Genomic DNA, 26579 nt, shown 5'->3' on the forward strand with positions numbered 1-26579 from the left:
GGTGCCGAGCGCCCCCGATAGCGCCGCACGGGACCCTGAGGCCGTCCGAGGCGCGAGGAGGGTGCAGGGCTGCCCCCTGGCCCGTCCCAGGCTCAGGACCGCGTGGGCACCTGGTACCGTCACCGGCTTAGGGGACGCGTGGGTATCTATGGCTGTGACTCGGGGGTCCTGGTTTCTTCTCGTGGAACTTAACCCTACTAGGGGGTGCGGCGCACCCCAGATCCTATCGAAGTGGGTTTTCTACACCGCCGCTCCATCTCGCGGGAGCTTTGTCTGATTTTGGGGTAGTGGCGGGCGCCGGCTGCGCGCTGGCTGGTGCTCTGGGCAGGGCGGGGAGGCAGGGCGAGGGCTCACCAGGCAGTGCCGCTTCTTGTTCTGGGCGCGGTGAGGAAGGGCGCTTTCTAACGGGCCACGTTTGGCTGTGTACACCCAAAACTCGCCTCCGAGGCCCCGCGTTCGGGGTCAGATGGCCCCAGGGCGGCGGCGGCTTCCCGGAGACTCTGGAGCTCCGCACCTGGCGCCCTCTCCCAATGCCGCCCCCTGCTCGCGCCGCGGAGCCCCTTCGGCGGGTGTTTTACCTATAGGACGGCTCGTGCGGGTTGGGGTTGTCACCGGGAGGTGCAGAAGCCGCCCAGCAACGGAGCGTGGCATAGCTCGTGATAGCTCGTGGGTGAGGTTTTGTGCGAACTTGGATGCAGGGAAAGTTGCCTGTTGGAGCCTCTACCTGCGACCTGCTTCAGTCATTGTGTGTGCGCGCGCCTGTGTGTGTGTGTGTGTGTGTTTGTGAGTCTGTGTGTGTCTGTGTGTCTGTGTGTGCGCGCGCGCGACTGAAACATGCTGCTGTTGGATCCAAATGGCAGAAGTCGCCCTGGTTGGGGAGGTGTAGACGCTCCGATTCTCCTGCGCTGCGTTGCAGGGGGGTTTATGCGGTTTTGGACAGGATTTCCTGGGTTGCCCTGCTGGCCCAGGAGCTGGTTCCCGCGATGAAGCCCTGTCCATCCTCTGCCCAGCTCTCTCAGGTGGGGTGGTGCCACCTGCCCTAGGTGGATGTGGCTTGTACACTCTTTGAGGAAACGGTTGTGATGGTTATGTCTAAACGCTCCCTGACAGTGGCTGATTTTGCTTATATAAATTTTGCTCTTTATTACTGAGTATAAACAATACACGGCCAGGCTTGGTGGCTCATGCCTGTCATCTCAGCACTTTGGGAAACTGAGGCAGGAGGATCACTTGAGACCAGGAGTTCAAAACCAGCCTTGGCAACAATAGTCAGACCCTGACTCTACAAAAAAAAAAAAAAAAAAATACACACAAAAATAACTTACCGGGTGCTGTGGTGCGCACCTGTAGTCCCAGCTACTCAAGAGGCTGAAGTGCGAGGATCACTTGAACCCAGGAGTTTGAGGTTGCAGTGAGTTGTAATCACACAACTGTATTCCATCCTGGGCGACAGAGCGAGAAAAAAGGAATACAGATGGACAGTCATAAAGACATTATTGAATGCTCTTTGAAGATTGCAAAATTGCTCTCTGGAAGTGTGGGGGAAGGTGGAGGTAACATCCATGCACTGTTATTGGAAAGCCACGCTAGAGCTCACATAGCATTCCACATTGATAGGAGTGAGGAGGGGTGCAGGGGAAGGAGGGGCAAACCAGAGTGCCTGTCTTGTGGCCTCCATGGGCCAGTGCCCCAGCCCTGTGGTGAGGGCTGGCACTTCCCAGCTCCTGCACCCCAGCTGTGCCATCTCAGGCCCTGGGAATGCACCCATCCTTTCCCAGAGGAATGCCCATGAATGCCTCGGGGCTCTGCCCTCCACAGCAGGCGCGTCCCTAGCCCTGGCTGCTGAATTGTTGCATTCCTGTTGTGTGTTTATTTTTCATATTGGCTGAAGACCAAGAGGGAAGAAGCACAGAATTCTTCAATTTCCGGTGTGCCCATGAGTAAGAGCAAATGCTCTGTGGGACTCATGTCTTCCGTGGTGGCCCCGGCTAAGGAACCCAACGCCATGGGCCCAAAGGAGGTGGAGCTCATCCTTGTGAAGGAGCAGAACGGAGTGCAGCTCACCAGCTCCACCCTCACCAACCCACGGCAGAGCCCCGTGGAGGCCCAGGACCGGGAGACCTGGGGCAAGAAGATCGACTTTCTCCTGTCCGTCATTGGCTTTGCTGTAGACCTAGCCAACGTCTGGCGGTTTCCCTACCTGTGCTACAAAAACGGCGGAGGTAAGTCCCATGTCAGCCTTTCTGAGCACAGTGGCCAGGCGGGGGTCATGGGGGCAGCCGGGGCTAGGCCTTTTAGGAAAGGCGTGCGCCCTAACAAGATAAAGCTGTTCCCATGCACGAGGACGGAGCTCCCTGTGAGAGCTGGCGGCCAGTGCAGATCTTCCCAGAGGACGTCACAAAACCACGGAGCAGGGCTCAGAGCTGCCTGGTCCCATGCCTGCATTTCGGAGTTCAGGAAGGGGAGGCCAGCGAAGAAGCTGGGGCGTGGGGGTGGGGGTGGAGCAGCTTGGCTCTACCTTCACTTTGGAAAGAAAGTTCTCAAAGGCCCAAAGAACAGCCTCTGACTGACGTTGGCAGCCTTTGCAAAGCATGTGGAGGTCCTGGAGCCTGGAATGGCAGAGGAGGCCCCTGGAAAGTGCGTGTGTCCCCTGCACCCTCCAGAACCCAGCCACAGAGCCAGAAAACAAAGATTGAGGCAGAGCCACCAGGGACATCCAAGAACATTGGTGATCCCTTCCCAGGAGCCTCTTTCGGCCTTCCAGCCTCCGCGCCTGGCCTCCCTCATCGGCCTCTATGCTAGTCTGGGAAGGGAGGCCTGGGGAAGAATTTGGGGGGAAGCCTCACAGGCTGCCTGTGAGGAGGTTGGCATTTTTATGCCCATCGTGAAGAGGGGAAGACAGAGGCCTCAGCAGGTACAGGAAGTTGCCCAAAGACAGAGCTGCGGGGCCCCATGCCTCCCCCTCCCCTTCCCCAGAAGAGAGAGTGGCAAAGCTCTCCCCCACTCCAGTCAGATCACGGGAGCAGAGGGGATTTAGGAGGTTGAGACCAGGGGCCCTGGGCTTTGTGCCAGGGGCAGGGGAGGTGCAGGTTTCAGAGGAACTAGGCCCTACCTTGGAGGGGCTCCCAGCACCTGGGGCAGCAAAGACCCTTAGCCACTGTTGATGGAGGCAGCCCCTGAGAGCCCGGAAGCTGGGGGCCACTGTTGATGGGGGCAGCCCCTGAGAGCCCGGAAGCTGGGGGCCACTGTCGACAGGGGCAGCCCCTGAGAGCCCGGAAGCTGGGAGCCACTGTCAATAGGGGCAGTCCCTGAAGCCCGGAAGCTGGGGACAGGATGGCAGGGCCCACTCAGCTCAGGGGCAGAGTTGGGGGATCACAGATTCACAACTCAAGAGGCAAAGAGGATCAGGGCAACGTGGGGGGATGCAGGCCAGGGAAGGGCACCCCGAACCACCACAGGGAAGGACAGTACCTAGAGCACCGCCGAGCATGGGCAGGGCCTCCCTGTGCTGTTCTTGGGTTTGACTTCACGGCTCAGGGTGTGCAATGACAAGGGGATCCAGGAGGGACGTGTCGGGCACTGACAGCCGTGGAGGGCGAGCTTTGGGATTCATCTACCCCAGCCTGGGACTTCTCGTTGGAGAGTGGGGTGAAGGGGTCAGGCCAAGACATGGGTGGTCGACTGGGGTAGCAGCCCAAGCTCCCATGAGGAGAGATGGGTCCTTCCACGGCCCCAAACTCGAGGTGCTGTTCTGCCCCATAGGTGCCTTCCTGGTCCCCTACCTGCTCTTCATGGTCATTGCTGGGATGCCACTTTTCTACATGGAGCTGGCCCTCGGCCAGTTCAACAGGGAAGGAGCCGCTGGTGTCTGGAAGATCTGCCCCGTACTGAAAGGTAATGTGCGGGTGCCTCCCTTCACCCTGGCGCAGCGCAGACCATGTTGGTGATGCTGGAGCTTTCAAAGCAAGCCAGCTGCATCATGGGCATCCAGCCCTGCTTTGCTAAGACACAGGCATGGCACACGCCACTTGAACTTGGGTCCTACCTTAAAGATCTGTGATGACAAGGACTTGATAGTTCATTCCCTTGCTCTAGGTGAGGGTCTTGCAATTCATTTGTGGTATTACTTTGTCAAGATGTTAAAATGTAGTTAAGATAAAACACATGTCTATCTATGGATCTGCCATCTATCCATCATCCATTCATCCATCCATCAATCATCTGTTATCTCTCTATCCATTATTTATCTCTATCTATCTTTATTATTGATCTTTATATCAATCATTCACCCATCTATCTACCTATCTACCTAATCCATCCATCTATCATCATCTATCTGTATCCATTTCCTGTGGCTGCTGTAACAAATGACACAAACTGGGAGGCTTAAAAGGCACACGTTTATTGTCTCACAGCTCTGGAGACTGGAAGTCCAAGATCAAGGTGTCGGCAGGGTTGATTTCTTCTGAGGCTGTGAGGAAGCATCTGTTCTAGCCTCTCTCCTTGGCTCAGAGACTGTCTTCTCCCTGTACCTCTTCATACTGCTTGCTTCTATGCATGTCTCTGTAACCAAATTCCCCCTTTTTATGAGGTCACAAGTCCTGTTGGATTAGGGACACCCTAATGACCTCACTTTAACTTGATCACCTTTGTAAAGACCTTGTCTCTAAATAAAGTCACATTCTGAGGTTTGGGGGGTTAGAACTTCAACAGATGAACTTGGGGGAGGGACACAACCCACAACTCTGTCTGTCTGTTATCTGTCAATCATCTGTTCACCTGTCTATCATCTACCCATCCATCCATCTATTATCTGTTGATCCATCCACCTATCTATCAATCCATTCATCCACCCATCCATTCATCCATCCATCCATCCATCCATTATCTATTGATCCATCCATCTACCTATCAATCCATCTATCCATCCATCCATCCATTCATTCATCCATTCATCTATCTATGGATCCATCCATCCATCCATCTTCTATCTATTGATCTATCCATTCATCCGTCTGTTATCCATTGTTCCATCCATCCATCCATCCATCCATCTATTCATCTATTTATGGATCCATCCATCCATCCACCTAAGACCTATCCACCTATCTATTAGCTCTTGATCCATCTAGCTGTCACTGAAACTTTCTGGCTGCCAGTGTCCTGCTCTGGCACCATGAAGTAGACACACCTTGTGTTGAGTGCAGGTGGTCTGCCCAGCACCAGGCCCTCTCCTGGCATTTCTGACTCCATCCTCATGTGACCCTGGGAAGGGCACACACTATGTCTCCGTGTTGGAGATGCAGATGCTGAGGACCAGAGGGCTGGGGTCGTTCCCCCGATGTCGCCATCAGAGCAGAGTGGGATTTGATCCCAGATATTTCTGACTCCCCAGTCCATGCACGCAGGTCACGCTTGCCCAGTGGGCCAGAGCCACCTCTCAGGAGCTGGTGGTTCAGGGAGGATTCAGGCGTTTACTCAGAGGCACCACTCAGATAATTGGCACCAAGAGAATGACTACTAGAAGGTCAGCCTCTGGACACTCATAGAAGTTCTGGAAAAGCTGTGTGTTTAGAAGACAACTGAGCCCAGCACAGCCCCAGGACGCTTTACCAGTGGGTCAGGGCTGGGCTTTCGGAGGTGAACCGCTGACCTCCCTTGGGAGAGGGAGCGGCTGAGGTCAGGCTCCAGGAGGAGAAGTCACTCTCGCAGCCGTGGAAATGCTGAGACTGGACACAGGTGTGATGGTTCTTCCCAGGCGCGAGACTCGTTCAACCTTACGACTTCAGTCATTTCTTCCTAGGCTCCATATTCACTGAACTGCACTGAAATGGAGCCACAAAAAGAGGCCTCCCTCCCCACCCCAGCCCACACACATCTTCAGAGTGAGAGACAGATGCTTTGGGCACGCACCGGTGCCAGACGACCCCTTGGCGGGATCTGCAGGTACAAGTCAAACCGAACAAGAATTGCTCAGAACATGTCTCCGTCCCCATCGTCAGGTCCCCAGTGGAGGAATGCAGCAGCTAAGGGAAGACCCAGGCATGTCCTTACAGACAGACAGGCGTCAAATCGGGAGGTGCAGTGAACCCAGGCTAACAGTTCAAGACACACACACGCTACCTGTGTCCTTCCCGGCCCTGGCCAGCGGCACGGACATGTTTCGGGGAGGAGATGCTGCCTCTGAGCCTGCAGTCGTAAGCGACGCTGAGCTTGGAGCGTGGTCCGTGTTGGAGAGCTCAGAGCCTCGGGATGCTGAGTCAGAGATGATGCCGGCCCACTGGGGTGGGGGAAACTGAGGAAAGATGACATCATGCTCTGGCACAGGCTGCAGCGACATCAAACTGTGCTTTGCTGGATTTTCAAGAGCCATCCTAGAGCCTGTCGCAAGTGTCTTACATGGCACAGCCCCGTGCCCTAATCCCGCCAGTGAGTCTGGTGTTGGAGCAAGTTAAATCACCTCTTCACGTGCAGGATTCAGGTGAGGAGGGCAGGACCTGTGGGTCTGCGGATAAGAGCTTATTTCCTTCTGTCTGTCACACGGAAAGGATGTTCACCGACAAAACTGCTGGTGTGGGTCTTCATGGGGCAGTCCATAAAATACCAAGAAGCGATTTCTGAGAATTTCAGAGCACCCACTTGACTTGGGCTAGTAGAGAACCTCTGACTTCCGTCAGCGTGAGCGGTGGCACCTCATTCTGAAGAAATGCAGCCGGCGGATGCGGGCATCTCATCGTGTTCCCCGCAATGCGTAGCCGGGGGAAGCTGGGCAGTTGTCTCCTCCATGTCACAGCCCCTATGCCCACAATCCCGCATCCCACACCGGCTTTGTTCTGAACACTAGTCCCAGAGGTGGGCTGCAAAGCGTGACCGCAGGAAGGAAGGCTCGTGGCCCCCTGGGCGGATCTCGGGAAGAGCTTGTTCACACCCACCTAGTCCTGGTGAGGAAGGAGAATTGCAAATCACAGAAAGTGAAGTGTTCGACCCATGAAGGGATAGACGAGTCGGTGCAAGAAAGCTGGACTTTTTCTTAGAGACGAGACACCTTGAATTGTTGAATCTCAGTAACGCTGCAGGTCCCAGTGCCAGCGTCCCATTCGTTCTGCCTGCCCGTCAACTGCAGGATGCCAGTTTAGAGAAGATTGACAGTGCCCATGAAATTAGATGTGCACCATGCTTCCCATGCCCTGATACTGTTCCTTCTCTTTCCTTTGTCCTTTTTAAAAATTTAGTTAATAAAATGCATGCATTTTCATGTCTCATAGAATAGAAGTGCCACGTGGTAAATTAAGACATGAGCTAAAGTGCCCAAAGCAATCATTATGGAGCTGAAAGGCCATCCAGCCCTGAGCACATGGCAATTCCATGGGGAAACGAAGCCCAGCTCTCCAGGGAGTCTGGTTGTCCCTGGCCCTTCCCCTTCAGCAGACCTGCGAGCTGCTTCCTGCTCATAACTGGGAGCCAAGATCCACCCTCGAAAGCCAGAGGGTGGAGTTCATGGTGAGGCCCAGCTGCTCAGAGGCCATGACTCACCTGCATTTCCCATAGTCTCGCCAGAGCAGCTTGGGGTGGGCACCACAGCTAGAGGGGCCTCTGGGGCCTTCAGGCCCCACGGTACACCCCAGGGTCCTGAGAGGTGGGTCTTTAAAACTCTCCCTCTCCTCCCTTCCCTTTGCTCTCTCTTTCCCTCTCCCTGTGTCTGTTTCTGTCTCTCTCCCTCCTTTCTTCTCTGTGTCTCTCCTGTTCTGTCTTCTTCTGTCTGTCTCTCTGGTACATGCACACACAACAACCACATACTAAAGACACCCAGACTGACACAGAGAGGTGTCCTCTCCCGTCTTTTTTTTTTTTTTTTTGGTGAGACAGAGTTTTGCTCTGTTGCCAGGCTAGAGTGCAATGGCGCGATCTTGGCTCACTGTAACCTCCGCGTCCTGGGTTCAAGGGATTCTCCTGCCTCAGCCTCCTGAGTAGCTTGGGCTACAGGTGCGTGCCACCACACCCAGCTAATTTTTTGTACTGTTAGTAGAGACAGCGTTTTATCGTGTTAGCCAGGATGGTCTCAATCACCTGACTTCGGGATCCGCCTGCCTTGGCCTCCCAAAGTGCTAGGATTACAGGCATGAGCCACCACACCTGGCCCTCTCCCATCTTTCTTCCGAAGACCTGCTGATGCCTCCTGTGAGGTGTGGCGGGGATGCTCCAGCATTGGCTTCCTCCAGCAGGATCCATGCATGCGTTGATAACACCCTCTCCTGAAGCCAACTCTCATGGGTGCCCTGGGGTGTACTGGTGTTCAGGGATGGTGCAGGGTGGCCGTGCTCTGGTGGGCGAAGCACCATTTGCAGGCAGGAGCCTCAGCCGGCTTCTGTTTGTCAGGTTGCGGTTTCATTGCCAAGGGCAACCCCATTTTACAGACGCCCTGGAAACCCCACCATTCAATTGTATTGAATATAAAATATTTTATAGTCAATCATATTTCAGTGTGATTTCTCAAACACAAAACAAACTACACACAAGGTTAATATAAAAAAAAGGTACGAAGTAAAAATAAATTTAAGGAAATTGACCTTAAGAGCTATGCTTGAAATTCACGCTTAGCGCTGAGCTTCCTGGGAGTCAGACAGGAGGGAAGGGAGGCTTCACGTTCTCATGAACGTTTTCCCTGGAAACGTGAGCAGGGACTTTGCCTGCCACCTCCTTGGAGAGACAGCCTCCCGTGTCACTAAATGGTGTTTAGGAAATGTGTCAGGTGAAGCTTCATCTAGAGCCCACAGTGATGTCATGAGCAGAGGCCACTAGAAGGTTCTGTAGCAAACAGGGTAGTGCGTTTCGTGTGTCTGGGCCTTCGGTGAGCTTGAGGAGCTCATGGTGAAGTTGGCTGGTTGGTGAGGTGCTACACGTCAGTGACCCAGGTCAGGGGCTCTGCCTTCCCGAAGGGCAGGGCTTGGAGCAACCAAATGACTGGCCAATACTGGCACTGGCCACCACCTTTCAAGGGAGCCGTTTCCTCACCCAGGTGCCCAGGGAAGCATCCAGGAGGAGTCCTCTTGGTAAGGGGGACTCTGGTGTGGGGGCTGCACTGTCCCATGGATCAGAGCAGACCCATTTGCTCTGGGAGCCATGTCAGCCAGCGTGGCCAGTGGTGATGTCGTGATCCCATGGCAGCCCTGCCGATCTGTGGTGCAGGGCAGGAAACAGCAGCGGTGGCTCTGGAAGGACCCAGGGCACAGTCAGTCCTTCCTTCAGACTCTGGATTGGGATCCACTCTGGTGTAGTTTGATCAAAGACTTCCCAGGGTTTCAAGCTAAGGACTTGGTACAGAAAGTTTTAACCTTGAAAAATTTTCAAATTGGGCATCCACTGTCAGTCATCACCATGGAAAACCCTTCACAGTGCTCTCTGGAAACAATGTGGCTTCCCGGGAGAGTGGCTCCCAACGTGGCTGCCTGGGTGAGTTCACTGTGGATCACAACCCAGCCTCTCTCTTAAGGGACTCTGTGACAGATGGTAATATAGAATTATTTAATACGGACCGGAGCCATGTGGGAGAAGCCCTTCCAAAGGCAATCCGTGACCGACTGTAATACAGAATTATTTAATGTGGACCAGATCCACGTGGGAGAAGGCCTTCCAAAAGCAACAGCTTGACTTTCATCATCACCACCACTGAGCACGCTTTCCAAGAAGGATTACCTGCATTCCTGATCCTGGATCTGTTTAAAACAAAGTTTGGAGCCTTCTCTTTGCTTTCAGGATAGGAAGAGAACTTTACTGAGGTGCCCTGAGCATAAGAACAGCTTCTCCTAAGGATTGAGACCATAAAAATCAACTCAGGCCACTCTCTGCAAAAGTCACCTTGAAGGTAGGCTCCTACCCTGGCCATGAGCAGGCAAGACAGGGCACGATGCCTACTGGATTTTAACAAAGTAAATCAAAGTTGTACCCAAACTAATCATGTCAGCAAACTGAGAAGACATGTGGAAATGAAAAAAATTCTTCCTGGAGCTTAGTAAAGTGAACCCCAGTAGCAAGAACGTGATGGTGCCCATCCAGCAGTGAACAAAGAGGAAGCCGTCTGACCACCAGGCCCATCTGCCCACCAGTCAGGCTGACACCGCTCCAAAGACTGCTGACCACTGAGTTCTGTTCCAGTTTACTAGGAGCCCCCATAAAGGATGGAGCCCAAACTCCAGGTCTGTGGTCCTGGAAAGGACACTCTAAAAGACCCTGGATGGCATTAGATGGCTATGGAGGGCCCTGGCTGGTCCCTGATGGTCTTGCATGGTCCTGGGAGGCCTTGGAAGGTCAAACATGGCTCTGAGTAGTCCCTGATAGTCATGCAAGCCTCTGGGTGGCCCAAGAAAGCCCTGGATGATCTTACTTGCCCTGGGTGGTCTTATGTGGCCCTGGGTGATTCTAGGAAACCCTGGATGGTCATGCATGGGTAGTGTGACCTTGGATGACTCCATATGGCTGTAAATGAACCCTTCTGAGTAGTCTTGTGGGAGAGGCATGAGCAGCTATAGATGGCCACCGATGGCCATAGATGGCTATGGATGGCTCTGGATGGCCATGGGTGGCTGTGGATGGCCATGGGTGGCCATAGATAGTTGTGGGTAAATGCAGATGGCTGTGAATGTCTGTGGATGTCTATGGATGTCTGTGGATGGCTGTGGATGGTTGTGAATGGCAGTGGATTGTTGTGGATGGCCAGTGGTGGATGTGGGTGGTTGTGGATGGCCATGGATGACTGTGGATGGCTATGGATGGATGTGGATAGTTGTGGTTGACTGTGGATGGATGTGGAAGGTTGTGGATGGATGGATGGTTGTGGATGGCTGTGGATGGATTTGGATGGCCATGGATGGCCATGAATGGTTGTGGATGGCTATGGATGACTGTGGATAGTTGTGGATGTCTGTAGATGGCTGTGGATGGTTGTGAATGGCAGTGGATTGTTGTGGATGGCCAGGGGTGGATATGGCTTGTTGTGGATGGCCATGGATGACTGTGGATGGCTATGGATGGATGGATGGTTGTGGATGGCTGTGGATGGATGTGGATGGCCATGGATGGATGTGGATGGCCATGGATGGCCATGAATGGTTGTGGATGGCTATAGATGACCGTGGATAGTTGTGGATGAATGGAGATGGCTGTGGGTGGCCATGGATGGCCCTTTGTGACTCAAAGTGGCCCTGGATTAGTCTGGATGATCATGTGTGGTCCTGGGTGCCCTCCATAGTCCTGAATGAGCCTGGTGGCTGTGGGTGGCTGTGGATGTCTGTCAAGGACCCCAGGTGTCCCTTAGTGACTATTGGCAGTCTTGATGGCTCTGGGAGACACTGGGTGTCCCTAGACAATCTTTGATGGCCCTATTTGCATGAGTTCCCTAGGTAGCCCTGGGTGCTTCTGGGTGGTCGTGGATGATTCTGATGGTTTCACATGGACCTGACAGCCCTGGTTAACCATGGGTTGGGTTAACCTCTGGGTCACCCAGAGTAGCCCTTAGATGGCCTCAAGGATCCTGGATGACCCTGATGGATCCTGAGTGGTTGTGGTGGGGATGGATAACTATGTGTGGCTGGGGGTGACCTTGGTGTCCCTGGGGGTCTCTGGGTGCATCAGGGTGGCCCTGGATACTCGCCACAGCTCTGGGTGACCTTGCTGGCCCTGGATGTCCCTCAGAAACACCCTCAAAGTCCTCAGGGTCTGTGCTCAGGGTAATGTCTCCTGTGAGGGGAGGCGGAAGGGACGCGTTGCTGTTGGTGGCTCTGTGCTCCGCCCACGTGGGCTCCACGGCCACCCCCTTCCCTCTAGGTGTGGGCTTCACGGTCATCCTTATCTCGCTGTATGTCGGCTTCTTCTACAACGTTATCATCGCCTGGGCACTGCACTACCTCTTCTCCTCCTTCACCACGGAGCTCCCCTGGATTCACTGCAACAACTCCTGGAACAGCCCCAACTGCTCGGATGCCCCACCTGGCGACTCCAGTGGCAACAGCCCGGGCCTCAACGACACTTTCGGGACCACACCTGCTGCCGAATACTTCGAGTAAGTGGGAGTCAGGTCCTCGGGAATGGGAGAGACGGTGCAGCTGGGTCCCCGAGGTCGCCTCTTGGTTGGCCACCAGCCCTTGCTGACTCCCAGGGTGCGGGGAGGGGGAACCTGTTCCTGCACTCCATCCCTTTAGTGCTACAGAGGGGCGCATTTCTGAATCACTGTGATGGTCTCCAGGGACTCAGCAAAACTACAGGGCGAGCCCTCAGCAGGGATGGGGCACTGAGCAGCTCCCCTGGCTGCGATCCTGCTCCCAGCAGTGGCTCGGGGCGGGAGGGGGCTGGTGGGGAACACAGCAGCCCTGTGCGGAAGGTTGGCAAGCTCCGGTCTCTGGGAGCTGCAGCGGCGTCTCTGGAGTGAGTCAGCCCCGTGTCTGGGCTCCCTTCCTCCCTCTCCTTCCTCTGTGCATAGCCTGGGGCCAAACTGCCTCACTTGGGCCCTTGCCCTCTCCAGAAAAGATACCTTTCTGGGCTTCACTGCACAAGAAGTCTATGGCTTCAGTAGGCAGCCCCTGTCTCCAGGGTGCTCCAGCCGTCCACTTTTCGCAAGACTTTGTTTTGTTGTTTATGTGCACGGCTTTATTTCTGTCTCTGGGCCTCCTTCCACCTCCCATGCCGGTGAGTCCCATGTCCAGCAGCCTCCTGGGTCTCTGCCTCCTTCTCTCTTTGCGCTGGCCAGGCCTGACCTGCACAGCCCTCCCCAGCCAGGCCCACCCCTCACCGTCCACCCCAGCCAGGCCCGCCCCTCACTGTCCACCCCAGCCAGCCCCAACCCACACAGTCCACCCCATCTAGGCCTGTCCCTCACTGTCCACCCCAGCCAGGCCTGACCGTCACCATCCACCTGCAGCACCTGCTTTCCTGAACCCCGATATCTGCAATGAAGTCTTTTTGGGCCCCGTGCCAGCTCCTGCTGGCCCTCCCTCATCACCACGTGGCCTGGTCCAGCCTGGAAGGGCTGTGACTGCCCACCATGGGTCCCCTGTTTCCCCTGGACCCCTCCCGGAATCCAGACCTGGCAGGTGCCATCCACATTCCCCTGCTGGGAATGGAGCCTCATGCTGGGTTGCTTTCTGACAGGCGGACTCTTAAACTCAGCCACTGTTTTGGAGAGGAGAGGAGGAGAGGAGGAGAGGACGTTTGTGCAATTCTCACTACATCCACTGTTTCCCGTCAGGAGGAGAGAGAGTCCAGGCTGGGGCGCCAGGAAGGCGCTCGTGGGAGGAGGGCTGGTTTCAGAAGTGGGCAGGCGGGAGAGAAGATGCACCCGGGATGAGTCCCGGTTGGTTTGCCTGAAGACACCTGAGCATCGCCATAGGAAGCACAGCCTCAGGCAAGGTCGTGGGAGCGTCTGACAGGACTCCCCTGGTGACGGGCAAGCAGGAGATGATGAAATCGTCCAAATAACACACAGTCACACCATTTGTCCAAGTAGATTTTAACATTCTTGAGGGAGAAAATTCCCATTGGGTGTGGATGGCCTGTTCACATCTACATTTCCCTAATTAAACACCCCACGGACACCTCAGGCCCGGGCTGCATGTGCCCTTGCTGTGTGGCCAGATCTCAGGGTTAGTGTGTGATCAAAGAGAAGGGCCAGCAGGAGAGAGCGGGGGCGCACAGAGCCAGGGGCAGAGGCCGCAGAGGCACCACTGGGGCGAGAGCCTGAGAGTTCCCAGTACCCAATGCCCTGTTAAATCTGCCAAGTGCCGCCACGTGGGGACTGCTTTCCTTTTGTTTGGGCAGTGTGAGAAATGTTGACTCACCTAAGTGATGTTCAGGTAAGAAAATCAGAGAGGAAAATTTAGTGTAATGATTAGTCCAGTGATCCGTTGTTAAGAATGCTAGAAGGAAAGAATACGTGTTGTTATTTTAAACGATCAGACTAGTGAAGTCTATTTGGAAGTTCTCAGTCTGGAAGGAAGGAAGGAAATGGAAAGGTGCCTAGCTCTTCACTCGGAAGCCCTGTCTACACTGGCACGTGGTACACTCTAGCTGGCGGCAGCCCAAGAGCAGACGTGGGGAGTTGGAGAAGGTTTAAGATCAATGCAAGAATGATTAATGCCCCAGGGCACCGAGGCACTTGGCACTCCTCCCACACCTTCCGAAGGTGATTTTCCCAACAGTGGGACTCAGGTTCCCCTGAAACAGGCCCCAGTGACTCTTAGGAAGCAAGGGGGACAGTCGTAACGTGCTCAGGTCTGCTGGGAGTTTTCTGGATTTCGAACCTGCTTTATAAAGCAGATCACTGGACAAAGGATGTCAGGTTCCTGCTGGCACATGTAGTCAGGGAGTGGATGTCCCACCGTGAAAGGCCACAAAGGCCAGAGTGGTTGTGATGCATGGTGGTGCGGCTCTTTGTGCTAGATAATGGGTATGCCTGACTTTGTCGGTAACCACAAAAGGGACTGAGTTTCCTACACAACGTACCAAACATGCTGCCTCATAAATTTGACAACTAAGATGTTAGCAGGAGTAGATCTGAAAGGGCTTTATCATGCGTTTTTACTACAGGTCCTCAGGAAGTAACCGTGAAGCCTGGGTGAGACGCTGGCCGTGTCTCCTGGGCCCTAAGTCAGAAAAGGCTGCTGAGCTGCCCCGTTGACAGCACTTCCTCCACATGCCACGAATGCCGTGTGCGGTGCTGGCTCCTGCACCCAGTGTTCCTCAGGGTTGGCAAATGAAAGGTATCCTTGGGAGTTGCTGGCACCCTGGCCCCCAGGGGTCCCAGCCAGCCTTCCTGCATTGCCACTTCCTTCTTGGGCAGTATTCCACCCACCAGAAGGAGGTGGCAGAAATGGTTCCCACAGAGAAATGAAAGGAACCCTTCCCTGTAGGAACCTGGAGATTACTGATTAGCTGCATCCCACAAATTTGATATGCTGTGTTTTCATTTCAAAACCCCAACACAGGACCACACAACTCTGACCAGTTTACAGTTTCTCCACTTCTATAAATACTTATCGACACTGCCTAATATAAATTATAAAGTTATAAATTAAAGCTATTAATTTGCCTTGAAGGGACTGCATTAGCTGCATCCCACAAAGTTTGATATGCTGTGTTTTCATTTCATTTAGTTCAAAGTATTCCCTAATCCTTCTTTTGATTTCTATTTGACTAATGGGGCATTTTTAGAAGTTTGTTGTTTAATCTGAAATATTTGGAGGTTTGCTAGATATTTTTGTTATTGATTACTAATTTAATTCTGTTTTGGCAAGATGATGTGCTTATACATCTTTAATATTTTAAAATATATTGAGACTTGTTTATGACCTACTAGATGGTTTACATTGGTGAATGTTCCACGTGCGCCTAGAAAGAATATGTATTCTGCTGTCTGGTTGGAGAGTTACATAAATGTCAGAGAGGTCATGTTAGGTCATTGTGTTGTTCAGGGTTTCTACATCCTTATTGGTTTTCTGTCTACTTGCTCTATCAGTTACTGAGAAAGGGGTACTGAAATCTCAACTATAATTGTAGATTTGTCTATTTCTTTTCACTTCTATCAGTATTTGCTTCATTCATGTATTTTGAAACTCTGCTATGAAGTGCATACATGTTTATTATTATTAGTCTTTGAATTGACCACTTTACCATTTGAACTATCCTTGCAGGTTAGATTTCTCATTCTGAAGTCTACTTTGTCTGATAGTAATATGGCCACCCCAACTTTCTTATGATTACTGTTTGTGTGGTATTATCTTTTCCAGCCTTTTATTTTTAAACTATATGGACATTACATATAAAATGGATTTATTGTAGATACCATCGAGTTGGTTGTGCTTTTTATCCAATATGGCAATCTCTGTTTTTAAATTAGTAATTCCATTCAATAATTGTCAGCATGGCTGGCTTTAAGTCTTCCATTGTGCTAATTTTTTGCCCCATCTCTTCTTTGTTTCTTGTTTCCTCTGTTTATTTCCTGTTTTGAATTAATTTTTTAGGCTTTCATTTTATCAACATTATTAGCTAATAAACTATAGCTTTCTGTTTTCATTTTTTCGTTGATTTTATAGGATTTACAACATTGACGTTTAACTTATCACAGTCTGTCTTCAAGTGACGTGATACTGTTTCACAGAACAGAAGGGCCTACAACAGTAGACTTCTGTTTACCTCACGTCCTTTGTGCAATTGTCACCATAGGTTTTATTTCTACAGTATGTATCAACTCCATGACACCTTGATGCTATTTCTGCTTTAAGCATTTACATTTTAAACAAATCTAACACAGAAAAGAAGTTTTCTTTTTTTCATATTTTTATATTTACATGCATAGTCACCATCTCTAGTGCTGTCTGATCCTGTATGTAGATCAGGGTTTCCATTTAAGACCATCTTCTTTCCATCTAAAGCATTTCCTTTAACATTTCTTGTAGTGTAGACTTGCTGGCCGTGATTCAGCTTGGACTTTACACAAAAATATTTTGCCTTCTTGAGGGGTTATTGTGATAAACTATACATAGCATTGCTTACCATCTTAGCCATTTTTAAGTGCACAGTTCAGTGGCATTAGGTACATTCACATGTTGTGCAACCATGACCATCATCCACTGGAACTTTCCCCTCCTCCAAAGCTGAAATTTTGTCCCCATTAAACACTAAGTCCCCATCCTCCCTCACCACAGCCCCTGGCAGCTACCATTCTACTTTCCATCTCTGTGAATTTGTCTACTCTAGGTCCCTCCTCTGAGTAGAATCACTTATTTTTTTTGTGACTGGCTTATTTTACTTAGCATATGTCTTTAAGGTTTATTGAAGAATTTCAGAACCAGAATTTCATTCCTTTTTAAGGCCAAATAATATTCCAATTCCATCATATGGATATATCATGTTTTGTCTATCCATTTATCTTTTTCCTTTTTAGAGACAGGATCTCGCTCTGTTGTCCAGGCTGGAGTGTGCAGTGGTATGATCACTGCTCACTGCAGCCTTGACCTTCTGGGCTCAAGCAATCCTCCTGCCTCAGATTCCCAAGTAGCTGGGACTACAGGTATGTGACACCACATCCAGCTAATTTTTAAGAATTTTGTATAAAGTGGGGTCTTGCCATGTTGCCCAGGCCTGTCTTAAACTCCTGGGCTTAAGTAATCCTCCCGCCTCAGCCTCCCAGAGCACTGCGATTACAAATGTGAACCACCACACCTGGCCAGATCCATTTATCTCTTGATGGACATTTAGGTTGCTTCCACCGTTTGGCTACCGTGAAAACATGCTGCTGTGAACTTCAGTATTGAGTACCTGCTTTCACTGCTTTCGAGTGGATACCCAGAAGTTGAATTGCTGGAGCCACGTGATGATTCTGTGTTTAATTTTTTGAGGAACCACCACACTGTTTCCCACCATGGATGCAAATCAGAACAAGGGTTCCAATTTCCCCACATCCTTGACAACACTTTCTGCTTATTTATTTTGATAATAGCCATCCTAATGGGTGTGAATGGTCTCTCATTGTGTTTCTGATTTCTATTTCCATAATGATTAGTGACTATTGGGCATCTCTTCATGTGTTTATTGGCCATTTGTATACCTTCTTTGGTGCAATGTCTATTCAAGTCCTTTGCCCATTTTTGAATTGGGCTGTCAGTTTTTTTTGTTGTTGAGTTTTAGGAGTTCTTTACATATTTTAGATATTATTCTCTTATCAGATTAATAGATGGTTTGCAAATACTTTCTCTCATTCTGTAGTTTTCCTTTTCACTCTGTTGATAGCATCCTTCAATGCACAAAAGTTTTAAATTTTGATGAAGTCCAATTCATCTTTTGTGTCATATCTAAGAAACCACTGCCAAGTCCAAGATCGTGAGAATTTACCTTATATTCTCTTCCAAGAGTTTTATGGTTTTAGCCCTAATATTTGGCTCTTTTATCCATTTTGGTTTAATTTTTGTATATCATGTGAAGTGGCTGTTGACTGATTTTCCTCTGGTTGTAGATCACATTTCTTGCTTCTTGTCATGTCTAGTAATTTTTTATTAGATGCTAGACTTGGTGAGTTTTATACTAATGGGTACTTAGTTGTTGTTGTCCTTGTTTAGAGAGTGTTAGATTTGTTCTAATGGGAGGTTAATGTGCTTTGGCACAATTTTATCCTTTGGAAGCTTGTTTCACCCCCTCACTGCCGTGGCTCCCTCTTGGTAAAACGGGGTGAGAGGGTTGCTGTGAGGTCATCACAATGATGTGTGGGAGGCCCGAGCATGCCTGGGTCACCACCAGTGGCTCCTCTGTCACCCAATTGAAGAATCATGGCCACGAATTCACCAGGAAAAAGAGCCCAGCAGAAACTGGGAGGTGCCATGCCTTTTCCATGCCCGGTGAACATCCTTGGGCCAATGCTTTTGTGGTCCTCCCAACTATTTATGGCTTATGAAATGCCTGCACGTGAGCCCCATGCTTCTTCCCAGATGTCCTTTGATTGTCTTGCCCAGCCTGCCCTCAGAAGCATGGACATGCTGGGAGCCACACAGCTTTCCCCGGCTCCTGGTATGGCTAGTTCCCATGCTGTGGTCAGCTGTGGGGACCCCTCTTCTCGGGGTGACAGCACTCAGGAGTGTCCAGTTCTCTAAATTGTCTGTGGGATTTCAAATAAAATCAAAGCACAGTGACTTTCTAATCTCGAGAAGGGGCTCGACCCAATGTGTTGAGGTGCTGCTTCTGAAGTTGCTTTCATGTTTGATGCTGAGCCAGCTGTGCGTGCTGTGGACGCAACCTTGTGAGAAGGCCCCGAGAGTGGCAGCACACTTTCCCTGGGCCTCCGCCTCAGGTTCAGGAGGGCCTGTGCCACGTAGGGGCATTGGCTGAGTTTGCCTTTTCTCCAGGCACATGGGAAAGGGGAGAGGGTGCGCTGTCTGGTCTGGGTGTGTAATCCATGCACATGTGTGTGCGAGGCACCGAGGCTGCCAAGGCATGGGCGGGTGGCATGCTGGGGTCAGTGACACCATGGGCAGTGAGTGAGGAGTGGTCCGGGGTGCACAAAGTTGCTGTGAGGCCTCAGAGGCTCCCCGTGGTAAGACCTTGCTGGGGGAGCAGAGAGACGGGGACTCGGCCAGCAGGGGCAGAGCCTGGTGTGTGGCCGGAGTGAGAAGAAGGCCCTGGGAGTCTCCACTGCCCCAGGAAGGGCAGGCATGACCTCCACCGGCTCAGGCGACTTCCCCTGCACAGTGTGGGTGACAGACAGCCTCCTGACTGAGCAACTTGCCCTCAGAGAAGAGCAGAGAATGGTGGTGACGGTTTCAGTGGTGCAGCCATCTGTCCACCCGGCCAACCTGGGGCCTGTGCCTGGGCGCCCTCCAGGATAGGACAGAAGCACTGTCCAGCCCTTTCAGGGCTCGTGGGGCCTTCCCTGTTGGCAGCAGCCAGGGTGTCTGGTATGATTCTGGAGTTTGAAGAGCCGAATTCCTGGGACATGGCCCTGGAATGACTCGCAGCTGGTGGAAAGCTCCCTGAGGCTGCAGTCGGCCGGGCTCCCCCTTGGGTGTCCGTTGTTATCTCCCGGGGACCTCAGTGGACCCACAACAGAAGCAAACCTGGGTGTGGGAGCTCCTCTCATAACACGGCTCCTGGCTGTCACAGCTCCTGACTCTACAGTGGCAGCGGCACGGCTGTTACGGTTGCCTTGGCCCCAAGTCACCGTCTGCAATGGTGACACAGCCCGCTGCACATAGCCTGGTGCATGTTCTCCCGCAGAGAGTGTCACCGGGATGGAATGAGTTCCTGCAGAAAGGGGGCCCAGGATCTGTGCCTGGGGCAAGGAGCACGGCCGATGGTCAGCTCCATCCCTCACCCTCTGTTCTGCCCTTTGTGAGGGATCCTGCAAAAAACAGTGGAACTGCGAGTGATTCCTGCTGGAGCAGAGTCATCCACTAAACCTGTTCCTCATGGAATCCTCATAGCAGCAGGGGCTGTGAGCAGGTGCCGTGAGCCGTCCCCTCAGAAAACAGTGCTGGCTGGAGGCTGTGTGCCTGGTATTACTGCTAGAGTTTGCTCAGTCTCATGCCTGAAGAGGGACCCTGGGGCTGTCCTGTGGGCAGCAGTGGGCACCCAGCATTGCTCAGCAACTTTCTTTTGGTTTCTGTGGCTCCTTTTCTTCAAAGACCCAAGGTGCCCTTTCTCTCCCCAGCTCCAATGAGCAGAGGTGCCAAGGGTGAGGCGGGGCTTCCTGGGCCTCCCATGTGCTCCGCGGGTTTCAAGGGCAGCCCTGACACCTCTGCCAGGGCCTGTGGGCCAGACCTCCCTGGAGGGCATCTCTTGTCCATCAGACTGGATGCTTTCTGCCCTGCTGAGATGGGGAGGGCCGATCCCCGGGCAAGCTCAGTCATCCAGTTCCAGGTAGGTTGACAGCCACCCACAGAGGCCCCCGCTGACTCCCCTCTGCAGGCGTGGCGTGCTGCACCTCCACCAGAGCCATGGCATCGACGACCTGGGGCCTCCACGGTGGCAGCTCACAGCCTGCCTGGTGCTGGTCATCGTGCTGCTCTACTTCAGCCTCTGGAAGGGTGTGAAGACCTCGGGGAAGGTGAGGCTCGGGGTCACCAACCGGGCCTGTAGCCGTGGGGCCACCAAGTGGACGTGTGGCCGTGGCTGGGCAGGAGGTGCACATGTGGCCTCAGCTGGGTTTTGTGCTACAAATGTGGCCATGGCCAGGTTGGGGTGGACACATGGCCATGGTTGAGTCTGGGGGACACATATGGCCATGATCAGGTTGGGAGTGTAGACGTGGCCGTGGTTGGGGGTACACCTGTGGCTGTGCTGGGTTGGCTTGGGGTACACCTGTGGCTGTGCTGGGTTGGCTTGGGTAGACACACGGCCATGGCTGGGTGGGGGGAGGTGGACACGTGGCCGTGGCTGGGCTGGGTGGACACAGGGCACCGTTGGGTTTTGGGTCCATATGTGGCTGTGTTTGGGGAAGGGCCTCAGGAGGGAAGCACCCATGGCAGTGTTTCTGGCAGGAAGGCACAGACAACATGATTTTTTTTGTTAATAAAAATACTTTGGGAGGCTGAGGCGGGCAGATCACCTGAGGTCAGGAGTTCAAGACCAGCCTGGCCAACATGATGAAACCCTGTCTCTACTAAAAGTACAAAATTAGCCGGGCATGGTAGCATGTGCCTGTAATCCCAGCTACGTGGGAGGCTGAGGCAGGAGAATTGCTTGAACCTGGGAGGCAGCGGTTGCAGAGAGCTGAGATCATGCCATTGCACTCCAGCCTGGGCAAAAAGAGCGATACTCCATCTCAAATAAATAAATAAATAAAATAAATACTTTTTTGAAAAACCAGTTTTGACCAAGGTATGCCCCTCCCTTGGAATAGTGTGTATAGTATGGCACCAGCCATGGGAGCCTCCTGCAGGGACACAGGCCAGAGCTGCCTGTCATCGTCCCACAGTGCCATTCACCAGTGTCAATCCACTCACATCCCACACATCAGAAAACCCCCATCAGCCACTCCCAGCTACTCTGGCAGACCAAATGCAGAAAAGGAATGTGCTTTCCCTGCCAAGCTGTTCTTCCCATTCCGTCCCTGGGGAGGGTGTGCAGGACAGAAAGCATTTGACCTTCTCACTCCAATGAGCATTTGCTGAGCTGGCGTCCCAGGAGATGTTTGGGAATTGGGCTTCCCAGTCAGAGGACAAGCTGTCAGGGCAACCTAGTGCCCTTGTGCCGGTGTCTGCTCCCACCGAGGGCCCTACCTGTGCAGCCTGGTGACACTGTCCTCTCCTGCAGGTGGTATGGATCACAGCCACCATGCCATACGTGGTCCTCACTGCCCTGCTCCTGCGTGGGGTCACCCTTCCTGGGGCTATAGACGGCATCAGAGCGTACCTGAGCGTTGACTTCTACCGGCTCTGCGAGGCATCTGTGAGTACAACCCGCTCGCTGCTTCACAGTCCACAGGGGCTCTGATGTTCCCAGATTTCCGTATTCATTGCCTGCCAGGGCTGAGATGTATCAGAGTTGCAGAATCCAGGGTTTTTTCCTCAGGAAGCCACATCTCAAGTACCCATGATACAGTATGAGTCATCTAAATCAGATTATACCAAAAACTCCATCGAGAGTCAGGCTGCAGATTTGGTCAGCAAAAGAAGAAATAATTCGGGGTTAAAATGTTTGGAGAAGGCCTCCTGGAGAGAGGAGACTTGGCTGGGCCATGGGGGATGGGTCCCTTGTCAAGAAAGGGAGAAGGGGCTGCACCATTTCTGACAAACAGACCCAGAAACAGAAGCAGCCGTTGGTGGAAGGCTGGCATGACAAAAATGGCAGCTCACTTGGGGCATTGTTGGAAATCAGGTGGACTAGGTGGAGGAGGTGGCAGGCCCCAAAGCCACCCAGGGGCATCCATGTTGCTGTGAGAGGAAGATGCAGTGAGAGGCCATCTCAGCTGGAATGTGAGGCAGGAGGCCGTTGAGAGGTGCTGCCCTATGTCCCTGTGTGGGTGGGCTGGTGGAGCCAGGTCTAGGGGTCATGAGGCAAGTGTAAACCCAAGGCAAAAGTGGGAAGGAAGGGAGACAGGATAGGCAGGCATGGCTGCAAGCCTCCCAGGAAGCCCCAGGGAGACAGCAGCTGACAGGTGCAGTGGGAGAAGGCACCTGGACATGGCACCTATGAGCCTGCAAAGCAGCTGGGTGGGGTTGGGGGTGGAAGTGTGTCTGCAGCACTGAAGGGGAAGCCTCTGTGGAGACAGGAGCCATGGGTGCAGCAGGCATGTGGCCCACGGGAGCCACAGAAGAGAGAGGAGGACAACCAGGGCAGCAAAATCAGCTGTGGCCAGGGACCCACAAGTGCAGAGCTGGAACCGGACAAACCGTGAAGCCAGCAGTGTGTCAGGACCCCAGAAAGGCCAAAGTGAAGCCAAGGGGTGTATTTGCAGGAGTAGGACATGTATAGAATCAAACAAAAACACCACAAGTACAATGTAGAGCCTAATGCTCCAGCCAGGAAGAATAGGCAGCCCCATGAGGAGGCAAAACAAACACCAGTGCATATGAAAAGATGTCCATTGACGAACAAATCACAAAAGTGAGATGTCAAAAATTAGATGGAGAGAGTGAATAGATTGGATGGATGGATGGATGGATGCTAAGTAGGTAGGTGGATAGGATGGATGAACGATAGGTAGGTAGATAGAATGGATAGATAGGATGGGTGGATGGAAGGCTGGCTGGCTGGCTGGCTGGATGATAGACAGGTAGGTGGATAGAGTGGATGGATGCATGGATGGATGGGTGGATGGACAGATGGACAGATGGATGGATGGATGGTTGGATGGATGGATAAGTAGGTAGGTAGGTGGATAGGATGGATGTAGGGATGATAGTTAAGTAGGTGGATAAAAAGGATAGATAGGATGGATGAATGGATGGCTGATAGGTAAGTAGGTGGATAGAATGGATGGATGATGGATGGGTAGATGGATGGATGGTTGATGAATGGATGATGGATGGGTGAATAAGTGGATGAATGATAGGTAGGTAGCTGGATAGGATGGATGGATGGATAATGGATGGATGATGGATGGGTGGATGAATGGATGGATAGATGATGGGTGGATTGGTGGATGATGGATGGATGGGTGTATGGATGAATGATAAGTAGGTAGCTGGATAGCATGGATGGATGGATGATGGATGGGTGGGTGGGTGAGTGGGTGGATGGATGGATGGATGGATGAATGGGTGAATGGGTGGATGAATGATAGGTAGGTAGCTGGATGGATAGGATGGATGGATGGATAATGGATGGATGATGGATGGGTGGATGGATGAATGATAGGTAGGTAGTTGGACTGGATGGATGGATGGATGGATGGATGGATGGATGGTTGGATGATGGATGGGTGGGTTGATGGATGGATGGATGGATGATGGATGGATGAATGGGTGAATGGGTGGATGAATGATAGGTAGGTAGCTAGATAGGATGGATGGATGGATAATGGATGGATGATGGATGGGTGGATGGATGAATGATAGGTAGGTAGTTGGACAGCATGGATGGATGGATGGATGGATGGATGGTTGGATGATGGATGGTGGGTGGATGGATGGATGGATGGATGGATGATGGATAGATGAATGGGTGAATGGGTGGATGAATGATAGGTAGGTAGCTAGATAGGATGGACGGATGGATAATGGATGGATGATGGATGGGTGGATGGATGATGGAGGGATTGCTGGATGATGGATGGATGGGTGGATGGATGAATGATAGGTAGGTAGCTGGACAGCATGGATGGATGGATGGATGATGGATGGGTGGATGGATGGATGGATGGATGATGGGTGGATTGGTCGATGACAGACGGATGGGTGTATGGATGAATGATAAGTAGGTAGCTGGATAGCATGGATGGATGGATGATGGATGGGTGGATGGACGGATGATGGATGGGTGGATGGATGGATGATAGGTAGGTAGGTAGATAAGATATACAATAGGATGGATGGTGATAGATACGTACACACACGTACTTCATATATTCATAGATGATATATGGTTGATAGATTATAGAGATGACAGATAGATGATAGACAGGTGATGGATTGATAGATGACAGTGATAGATGATAGATAGATGGATGAGTGGTTGATAGATACTAGATGATGGATTGATGTATAGTGAAGAGAAATCAGGAAAGAAATGGAATGAAAAGACAGTTCCAGGTCCTGGAGTGTAAGTGCATGAGGTGAGGCCCAGGGAGGCAGCCGTGGGCACTGGCACTGGGTGGCACTGGGCAGAGGCCTGAGCTGCACACACAGCTCAGGGTGAGGAGGAGACAGGTGCTCCCCTGTGACACCTGATCCAGCCTGCAGTCACCTGGCCAGGCAGGTGACTGATGACCAGCATGGGAGCCACATCAGGGTATGAACCTCTCCACCCACTGCCCACCCAGCCACTCTCGGCTTGGCTCCTCCCCTCATGCTGAGACACTGGCCACCTGCACAGCCCTGACTGCAGGGCCTGGCCATCTGCCCCCAAACCCACTGTCCCAGGACCTGGGGTGGCCTTGAGGCTATGACATGCTGCCCGATGGACAGAGGGCCCCGCCCCCTCTGCAACACCCAGTTCCCTCGTTCAGTCAAGCTCAGGCTTGACCTGGGACCTGGGATGCCCTGAGCCCACGTGACCTCCCCAGCAGGAGCATCTGGTGTCTCTGTCTCAGCATCCTGGCCCACAGGCCTGTACCATGGGCTTCATGGACTTGCAGGAACAGCCCTGACTGACTAGTCCCTCAAATGCCTCCAAGGGGGTTTGGCTGCTCCTTCTCCCCCATCCGAGGCCCAGGCAGGGGCAAGGTGGGCATGTGAGTCACTGAATGGTCTCCGCAGTGCCCTCACCTCAGCAGGTTGTGGCTGACTTTTTAAAATACACAATGGTCCAATCATGGACCCACCCACCTTTCCTTTCACATCCAGAGTTGTGGGTGCCATCCACCAAGTTGGGCAGGCACAGCACCAGCGTCTAAGCTGCAGGTGGGGTCCTGGCCATGCCCAGGTGCTACTGTGCACCTGTATTGCTGGTATTTTGGGGAAAATGCAAAGCAGGTATTGCTGGTGTGCATCCAATCAGGACACCATCATCATGTAGTGTGGATATGGATGTGGATGAGTCCATGCCTTTCTCAGGGTTATCAGGAAGCCGCCATCGTGCAGTGTGTGGCTGACCCGTGATGTTCTGAGGGTTATCAGGGCACCACCATTGTGCAGCGTGTGGATGAGTTTATGCTGTTCTGAGGGTTTTGGAGCACTGCCATCATGCAGCAGGGCACACATGGGACAGGGGGACACACTCAGGGGGTTGTGAAGCCGGACCCTGATCAAGGGAGGACGGAGACTCCGCTAGGGCTGGTGTGAGTGTGGATGAATCCATGCTGTTCTGAGGGCTATCAGGACGCCGTCAGCATGTCGTGTGTGGATAAGTTCATGACTTTCCGAGGGCTTCAGGGTGCTGCCATTATGCAGCATGTGGATGGGTCCCTGCTGTTCTGAGGGTTATCATGGCTCCACAGTCATGTCCTGTGTGGATGGGTCCATGCTGTTCTGACGGCTATGGAGCAGGGCATCTCTGGTTCTGTGGCATCGCTGCCCGGACACTCCATGGGGAATCCCAGATCGATGAACGCAGACAGCGCCCTGCTTCTCAGGCTCTTCCAGGCTGCTGACCCGGGAGGGTTCACTTCCTGAGGCTGCGTCTTCCACCAGTCGCGCTGCTGCCATTTGCTTCTTGAGGATGGTGTTGAGCTTAGAGGCCTCAGCATGGGGCTGGGATGGGGAGGGTGCTCGGGTCCTGCATTCTCCTGAGACAGCTTCTCACTGCCCTCTGGCTCTGCAGGTTTGGATCGATGCGGCCACCCAGGTGTGCTTCTCCCTGGGCGTGGGGTTTGGGGTCCTGATCGCCTTCTCCAGCTACAATAAGTTCACCAACAACTGCTACAGGTGAGTCCCTAGCAGGGCCAGGCAGGGGCCTCATCAGTACTGAGGAGGGGTCGCTGACTTCCAGAAATAGTGCGTTCCTGG

The 26579-nt window shown here is 52.5% G+C and overlaps 1 protein-coding gene across 1 annotated transcript in view; it reads left to right on the top strand.

The window, feature by feature from the left end:
- The first annotated feature begins 1895 nt into the window (after positions 1-1895).
- SLC6A3 (solute carrier family 6 (neurotransmitter transporter), member 3) overlaps positions 1896-26579 on the top strand; it is a 47002-nt gene continuing 22318 nt past the window's right edge. Inside the window, exons 1-6 of the mRNA XM_011953133.1 lie at positions 1896-2222; positions 3763-3894; positions 11821-12055; positions 20440-20578; positions 21787-21921; positions 26395-26498. Of these exons, the coding sequence (XP_011808523.1) occupies positions 1937-2222; positions 3763-3894; positions 11821-12055; positions 20440-20578; positions 21787-21921; positions 26395-26498 (1031 nt within the window). The 5' untranslated portion in view covers positions 1896-1936. The remainder of the gene's footprint in view (positions 2223-3762; positions 3895-11820; positions 12056-20439; positions 20579-21786; positions 21922-26394; positions 26499-26579) is intronic.

The sequence above is a fragment of the Colobus angolensis genome, unplaced genomic scaffold (genome assembly GCF_000951035.1).
Source record: "Colobus angolensis palliatus isolate OR3802 unplaced genomic scaffold, Cang.pa_1.0 Scaffold358, whole genome shotgun sequence".
Taxonomy (NCBI): Eukaryota; Metazoa; Chordata; class Mammalia; order Primates; family Cercopithecidae; genus Colobus; species Colobus angolensis.